Consider the following 8,066-nt stretch of genomic DNA (forward strand, 5'->3'; position numbering starts at 1 on the left):
GTGTGTGAGTGAGAGAGAGAGACTAGGGTGGGCCACAGGGTCAAAGGGTTCTTTTAGGCTTGAATCCACAAAGGTTGAAGGGTTCGTTTAGGTTTGAATCCACGTGTTTGTGCATGCATGTCTCTCATTTGTGTGTGACTTTGTGCTTTTGTCGGTCTGTCCGTGTAAGTGCAGCCTTGTATGAATGAGTAGGTCCCTATGTCCTTGAAGACATCTATAAAAGCCAGAGGAGATTTGTCCCACTGAGCCGAAACTCTGGGCGGCCGGATGGTCATGGGATTAAATCTGGTTGGGTCAACTAGGCGCTTTTTAGGCAGCTGGGTGAAACACTGGGGGTTTAGACTCATTGTGCGTCTCAGGGGACGGAGCCCAAGACCTGATGTAGGGGCCCAGGGTTGAAAGGTCAAGGATTACATACCATTAGGTACAAGCAGGTCGATGGGTCCACTCAGTGATGGCACAGAGAGCTTTTCACTTCAAGCAACAAGTTCATGCAAACCTACTGACCTTGGTGGGAAAAGCCTCCAATCAAATATGAACATGTGCACCACCTTAAAATTTATCTGCCAACCATGTCCTCAAACGGCCTGGGACCTGACCTGGTCTTGGCTTCCCTATCCATCACCAGTAGGCTGGCTAATGATGGTAGTCTGGTGACTTGTTTTTGTCTGGATAGTTCAGAAAATTCCCTGTTTTGTTATGCCCTTTCAGACCCCTGATGTGGCCAATTCAATAAACCAATAAGAAGTATGTAATAAAGTATGAAATTAGGGTTCAAATGCATAGTGTCTGTTGGTGTTTTAAGGTTTTCTATTTTTAGTAGTATCTTTATTGGCATCTCTCCTTTATGGAATTAGGTTTAAAGGCCTTGTTGACTGGTAGAAGCAATGCAGCTGACAGGGAGGACAAAGTTTTGCTTTCAGCCTATACAAGAAATGACCGTACTGGTGTATCTCCATAGCTTCGCTTGCTGTCCAGCCGTCAGCAGTGGTGATCGAGGACAAGGAGCGAGCGTGTGACTCCTTGCTCATGTGCATTGTCACAGTATTGAGTCACGGCCTCAGGAGTGGAGGAGGTGTTGGAGACGTCCTGCGGAAGCCATCCAAAGAGGTACAGAGCACAGGAATGCGACAACAGGGAAAAAGTCACACCCATTCAGTTTTAGATTAAAAGTGTAAAAAATGTATTATTGAATGTCCAAAGTGAAATAAAAATCACAGTCTACAGTCTATTGGATTATAGTAAACTTGGACATTTTACCACTCTTGATAACAAAATATATGACGCATCAAACATGTTTGCACAATCCCCTACCACACACACAAAGATTCAATTAAGTTGAATTAAATTAAAGTGGTTAAATGAAAGCGGATGGATAAAACTGATAAGGGAATTTAAGTTTTAATGAGGCCATGATTTTATTTAATTAACTCTAGCTTGTCTATAAAAGTACATAACATATTTGACCCAATAAGCAAAAAATCGAATATTTTGGGGACTTTCATAACATGCCAGAAAAAGCATTAATAGGACTTATCCAGGATGAACACAAGTTTTTACACTGCCACTGTGTTAGGCCTGCAGCTTGACCCATGAAATGAGGGCATGACTCATGCATACTTATATAAAACTCAGTTTGCCTAACATTCATGTGTATTCTCTGTACTGTTTTCAGTTGTCAGGTTGCGTTTGACACAGCTGCTTACATACAACTGAATAGTACCGTGTATGCAAAGATGGCACCATTAGTCACTCCAGTAACCCCCACTCCCACCAACACCCCTCAGTCCTAAATAAAACTTGACATCATATATATCTTTGACTGAACTGAACTTGACATTTCACAGCTCAAATGACTTAGGATAGTTTCTAAGATTCTGTTCTCGGTTTTCAAAATTACTCAACAGATCATTGTCTGTATAATGTCCATATATACATTACTAGTAAATAAATATTACTAATATTACTAACTTAACATTTATTTAGTGGATGTCCCTCTGCTCGCCTAAAATGACATCAGCATTCCAATCTGTTGTCAAGTAGTAAACAGTATATCTGCAAATGAGTCAAGTACATTTTGCACATACACAACTCTTTGCAACCTACTTTATATTGAATTTCTAAATTGGGGCCATATTCATTCCCTGTATGACACCATCTGATATAGCTTGTTCTTACGAGTTTTCTCCTGTTTTGCTTGAACAGGAGCCCCTGTTCGCAGCCAGGGTGATCTATGACCTGCTCTTCTTCTTCATGGTCATCATCATTGTCCTCAACCTCATCTTTGGTGTCATCATCGATACATTTGCCGACCTGAGGAGTGAGAAGCAGAAAAAAGAGGAAATATTGAAGACAACATGTTTTATTTGTGGTGAGAAAATAAACAAAGATGCATTTTCTAAGTTGTTCTGCATCATAGCCATTCTGCCACATTGACACATTGTTTCCGGTCTTTTTCCCATCATCACTGCATAGTAGTCGTACTCCCTTCTTAGAACTGAAATAAAGCGGAAATGCCTAGCAGTTCCATTCCAGTCGAAGCTTCAGTCAATACTTGACTACTGCCGATCAGCACGCGCAAATGCAGAGATTTGCAGATGATGAAAAAAATCAAGAGTAATCAACAATCAACACGAGTGGTCTGCTCTGAGCCTGTTCTTGTATGGGCGTGCCACTGCTGTGTTGCAGCTTCGCATCAGGGCTCTGTGCAAAATGGGGGCTGTTTTTCTTGGTAGTATAAACAACCAAACGCCTCCTCTTCCCAGAATGAATGGTTAGTCATGGCAGGTGCTGCTGTGGAGGAGGAGTGTTTCTTCCTGTTGCCATATGGGTCTTGACCATGTTAGACTGTACACTCACTCACACGCTGGCCCCATCCATCAGTAAACAGTCTCTTATTGGTGTTACATCTGAACAGCCATTGGTCAGTTACGGTCATTCTAACTGTTTTTTGTTGGGCAACACTATTACTACTATTTCTCTTTTACAAATGCAATACAACAATGTATATGGATTACAGGGTTTGGCGTGACAATATGTGAACATTTTTAGCAGCTCTCACCTCTGACGTTTTGCCTGCCCATTCCCTTGTGACCCCATTTCCTCTTGGTTTTTTCAGTCATCATTTAGGTCACAAGAGTGATTATGTCATGTTGCCACATAAAGTATATTTCTTCACTCTTCCAAAGAAATGAGAGAACTGTTAATTTGGTGTGTGTGTGTGTGTGTTGTGTTGTGTGTGTTGTGTGTGTGTGTGTGTGTGTGTGTGTGTGTGTGTGTGATGTGGTTTGCGTGCTTCTGTACATGGGGTTGTGTGTTTTCATTTTTAGGTTTGGAGAGAGACAAGTTTGACAATAAGACAGTTACCTTCGAAGAGCACATCAAAGTTGAGCACAACATGTGGCACTACTTGTTCTTCATCGTCCTGGTAAAGGTCAAGGATTCAACAGAGTACACCGGCCCGGAGAGCTATGTGGCCGAAATGATCAGGGTAAGGATGTTGTCAAGCATAATGCATTTTGCTTTTTATAATTGCTGACATAAAATCATCAAATTCATCAAATCTGCAGCACACAGCCTATTATAGGTAAACTGAGAGAGAGTCAAGTTTGGAATATAGGAAGATACACTTTGTGTGAACTAATCCTCAATTCTTCAACCTCCCTTACTTTCAAATTACACCCCAACCTTGTTCGCTACTGCAGGTAATAATTCATGTGCCTCAGAGCCTGCACATGCAGAAGTATCGTGCAACACTATATATCAGCTGCTGTTGTGGTCTTTACTGTGGTTAACCTTCACTCCTAAACATCATGGGGGCTGTTACTCCAGCGATTCAGGTTTCATGAGTTTACGAGTTGATTACTGCAGCCTTTTTGTTTCTCTGCAACGGTGATGGGCAGTATTTTCTTTTTTTTACCTCTTCTGCCCCAGATTATAAGGACAGCATTATGTAATCTCTGCCTCCATGACCTTGAATCCTTCTAAAGTATTATCACATCAGTCAGCTTTCTGAATGGAGAATTAACTTTCAGACAGAGTCTGCCATTGGCATAAAATGTGTTAATCCCCCAAAGCAGCCATGCTTTGCTAAACACACACACACACAGGTCTCACCCTGCATATCACCTCATCTCATGTTAGGCACTTAGGCAGACCAGAACATTGCCTCATGATTATTATTAAGCAGCAGTGTGAGAATATCTCCTTTTAAAAATAAGATTTAGAAAAAGTTTATTGAACACAAACATTTAAAACTATTTGTTGTCTTACATTTCATATATTTATTCTACTGTGATATATATTGTGATATGTGTATCATACTTTTATTATAACTGATAAAGAAAATCTAAATGCAGTCAAATGTGAATTGCAGCAACGTTTAGATTATCATGAAAATGTTCTAAATGTTCATACAAATCTCAACGTGTAAGTGTTTGTGTTTAGCATTACACATACCAAACGAGAGCCTCATTTCCGATGTACACACGCACATCCAATCTGCCTTTATGTCTCAAAATCGATTCAAACTAACTGAAAATTAGAGCAATGAAAACCAGAAAGAAAATTGATTGTTTGATTGTTTGGATTGTTGCATCATACTCATAGCCTGTGAGCAATTAGAAAGCATTTTTAACTGCCAAAGGAAAGCCCCTTCTTCTGAAGTGGTTGCTTCCCTGACGCACTTGCTGCCGACAGTTTCTGACACAGTTTCTCATTAGATGCCATTTAGCCCACTTCGCTGCCTTCTGCCTTGATCTGCTGCGCTCAGTCTTGTGAGGCACCACCTGATTCGGGATTAACCCCCATCCTCTCTTCCATTAACCTTGCACCCCGCTGAGCCAAAATGAGTTTGTCAAGGGTGCAGGTCGAAGGGGGAGGCTGAGCAGAGAAGGCACACATGGTGCAAAAAGACCCCGATGACCCATCAGCTGACCCAGTCATCCTTACCATTAACTCTGAGCTTTACATGCAAGTGTTTTGATGCAGGTCTTGTTGTCTGACTTGTCTACAAAGATTTCTGTGTTCACAGAGCTTCTCTCATATGTCACATTTATTACATCATTCATGAAGATGTTATGTCCTTAAGTCATGTTACATGCAAGGAATACTTTTTTCAGCACTATATTTTTTTTAATTTAATTCAATTTTTTAAAGGTTACTTTTTGGTTTTATTTAATGGTGAGAGTAGAGATACAGACAGTAAATGCACGGCGAAAGAGAGGGACGACGTGCAACAGCTATTTATTTTATTGTTTAAATAAGCAATAAGTTCATGCAATGTACATAATGCAAATATAGAAAACAATTTCCAAGTTTTCTTTGTACCATGAAAGAACATTTGGTACATTAAAACACATCACAGTGATGGATGGATGAAAATCCTCTATTTACCTATCTTGCTGTCTATCAAGACACATTTCTAGACTAATTAAGCAGTAACATTTGGAACTAAGTTAATCAGTGCTGTTTGTGTTACCAGACAATACACTTTGGCTTACTAACTTTCAAGTTTAGGTACTGTGTTATACGCTGTGTTTATATTGCCCTGTTTCAGGGGGAAGGCAACCTGTATGTATGTAGATGCATGTAACAAAAATTATATGGAATTAATTAAATTCAAATATTAAATATATTGTTATAGGCATAAAGTCATTTTTCATTTTCACATTTTCTCATTATAAAAACGTAGCCATTGCACACCAAACCAATTTTTCAACATTTTGTCGTCATTGATTATGTCCTTTACCTGGCGCCTTTTCCTCTATATTTTGCAGACCCTCCTTAATAGCTAGGCTAGTCTCTGAGGAAAATAGAATTTAATTCCAGTGCAGATTTGTTTGCTTTCGGCACTAATGCTTCTGGCTTACCGGTATGCTTGATCTGTGTCAAACATATATAGTATAGGGTATTGTTCACGAATTGTACAGATATACTGTATAAGATAATCTGGCATCTTTAAACAAGCGAAACAGTTGGAATATTACAAATCTGTGGCAGACTTTCCAAATAAATTGTTAGTTAGTTTTATTTTTTAAAATTAAAAAGAAAATGCTTTTTCCTAAATTTATAATGGCTTAAAGATTTCAGTCTGATTGATTTGATGAAACACGTGGTTACTGGGGTATCAATAAGTGCGTTTAATACTACAGCGACCAGAGTTCTGGTGGCAGAAACACTTGTTGAAACTTCTGAATTCATGGCTACTCCTCTAGATGCAAATACGTACGCACTTCCTGTGGACTGTGTCACAATATCAGCCTGCCTGTGTGTGGCCAGTGGAATGCTTTTCTGTGAAGGAGCTGCAGTCAAAACTGGGGTTTACATAATTTATTCAGCTCTGATACAGCATTAGAAAACAGTAAACTGTTTGGTTGATTATCAATGTGATATGGATGGTTACTTTTAATTCCCTTTTAACATTTTTGCTGGTGTATTTTATGCAGTTCATATCTAACTTATTATTACTTATTTACTAATGACTAGCATTAGAGACATGATTTGTATGCCCAATTTCTTCAATCTGTTCTGCCTGTTTCCCACCGTGTTTCAATCTATCTGATGGTGCAGTAACGTGGAAGAAGCAACAGGACAGAAGGGGGGGTGTAGAAGCCAGACTACTCTGACAATGACTAGGACTGACGTCAATGGTGGAGGACTCTGAGTGAAGTGTCACATCTAAGGTGTAAAAAGATGATGCTTGGCTCAGACTCATTGCCCTCGTTCTTACTGCGTTCATTGAGTGCCCCACGCTCCATGAGTGATTTGAACATCCGTACACAAGATCAAAGCGACAAGTTATTACCTAAGGTATAGTAAAATATGCTTAAACCATATCTATGAATGTGTGATATAAATGTGTGGCATTTATTTGCATATTTGTTGACTGAGTGGGCTGTCAGCTCATCAGGTGGCTTGTGGCATGACTGTGACGTTTTCTGTTGCTGTTTTAACCACACAGCATCCTGTTTCTGTCATGGCCACGCGGTTTTAATAATGAAAAATGTACTTCCGTCATTTCCATTGAACCAGCATGATGCAGAGCATTAAGTTAGGGCTGTTCTTCTCAGTTTACTGGAAGCGCTTTCGTTTGTAAACACTGGGGATGGAAAGAGGGCCGAGCTGCTGGTGACAGAGTCGTCAAACACACGTGTGTTTGTGGCCAGCAGAATCCAAAATGGGGAAATGACCTCTGTCATGTTTAGTTCATTTTTTTTTTTTTTTTTTTTTTTGACAACATATGAGTAGAACTGGGAGTGTTGGGAAAACTAGGTGGCAGAAAAAAATTAAGAATAACTGGGGGGGGGGGACTAGGTGAACTAGGTAAACACAGCCTCTGTCTCTTTGCATTCAGGAAGTGGAACTTGCTCACAGCAGACGTCTCCTCCTTTCAGAATGAGTGTGTACTGCTCATTATCTTAGTGTTGTGTGATTCCCCTCGGGCTGTCGTCTGACCCAGGACTCATTTGTGGTTCAGATGGCCACCTTACTCGCCTCTATGTCTCCAAACCAACCACTGAAACCAAGGGACTTTTCCAGACTAGTTCATCGGCACTGCGCTGTTTTTAGCCAGTGACCTCAGTGGCTACGCAGCATCCTCTCTTTTCATTCATGCTGTATTAGGACTGATGGTTATGCTGATTGAGGGCACATGACATTGACATGGGTATGTGGGATGCACGTTTATGTTCGTGCACAATAACAATGGCATGTGGTGGTCAAGTGCCAGAGGAGGATAGAAGCGTGAAAGAATGCAGCCGAGTGGCCCTCGGCCCCGTTTGAACGACCCCTGAGGTTGCAGCTGGGTTTCTTGTCCCATGCCACTTTTGCATATACATGTACAAGTAAATTGCATTAAAGTTACAATAAAAAGTATATATTTCCATATCATAATACATATCTTTATAACTACTTTAGGTAACACTTGATTTGTATAATCAGCCTACAGGCAGTTTATAGTATAGGTTATTTATAACATTTAAACAGCTCATTTGTTGAGATTTAAGAATTCAACTGTTTCACAACCAAAACCGTTTTCTGATATTGGTTAGGTTTAGGCACAAAAA

The 8,066-nt window shown here is 40.1% G+C and overlaps 1 protein-coding gene across 4 annotated transcripts in view; it reads left to right on the forward strand.

Annotated features, from left to right (window-relative positions):
* The window catches only part of itpr1b (inositol 1,4,5-trisphosphate receptor, type 1b), an 87,370-nt gene that overhangs the window by 74,315 nt on the left and 4,989 nt on the right, over nt 1-8,066 (forward strand). For all 4 annotated transcript variants that reach the window (XM_035662450.1, XM_035662454.1, XM_035662453.1 and 1 more), the window contains 3 exons: nt 962-1,110; nt 2,206-2,371; nt 3,330-3,490. In XM_035662450.1, the coding sequence (XP_035518343.1) occupies nt 962-1,110; nt 2,206-2,371; nt 3,330-3,490 (476 nt within the window). The remainder of the gene's footprint in view (nt 1-961; nt 1,111-2,205; nt 2,372-3,329; nt 3,491-8,066) is intronic.

The sequence above is a fragment of the Morone saxatilis genome, unplaced genomic scaffold, assembly GCF_004916995.1.
Source record: "Morone saxatilis isolate NCDOM2014 unplaced genomic scaffold, NCSU_SB_2.0 Contig18, whole genome shotgun sequence".
Lineage (NCBI taxonomy): Eukaryota > Metazoa > Chordata > Actinopteri > Moronidae > Morone > Morone saxatilis.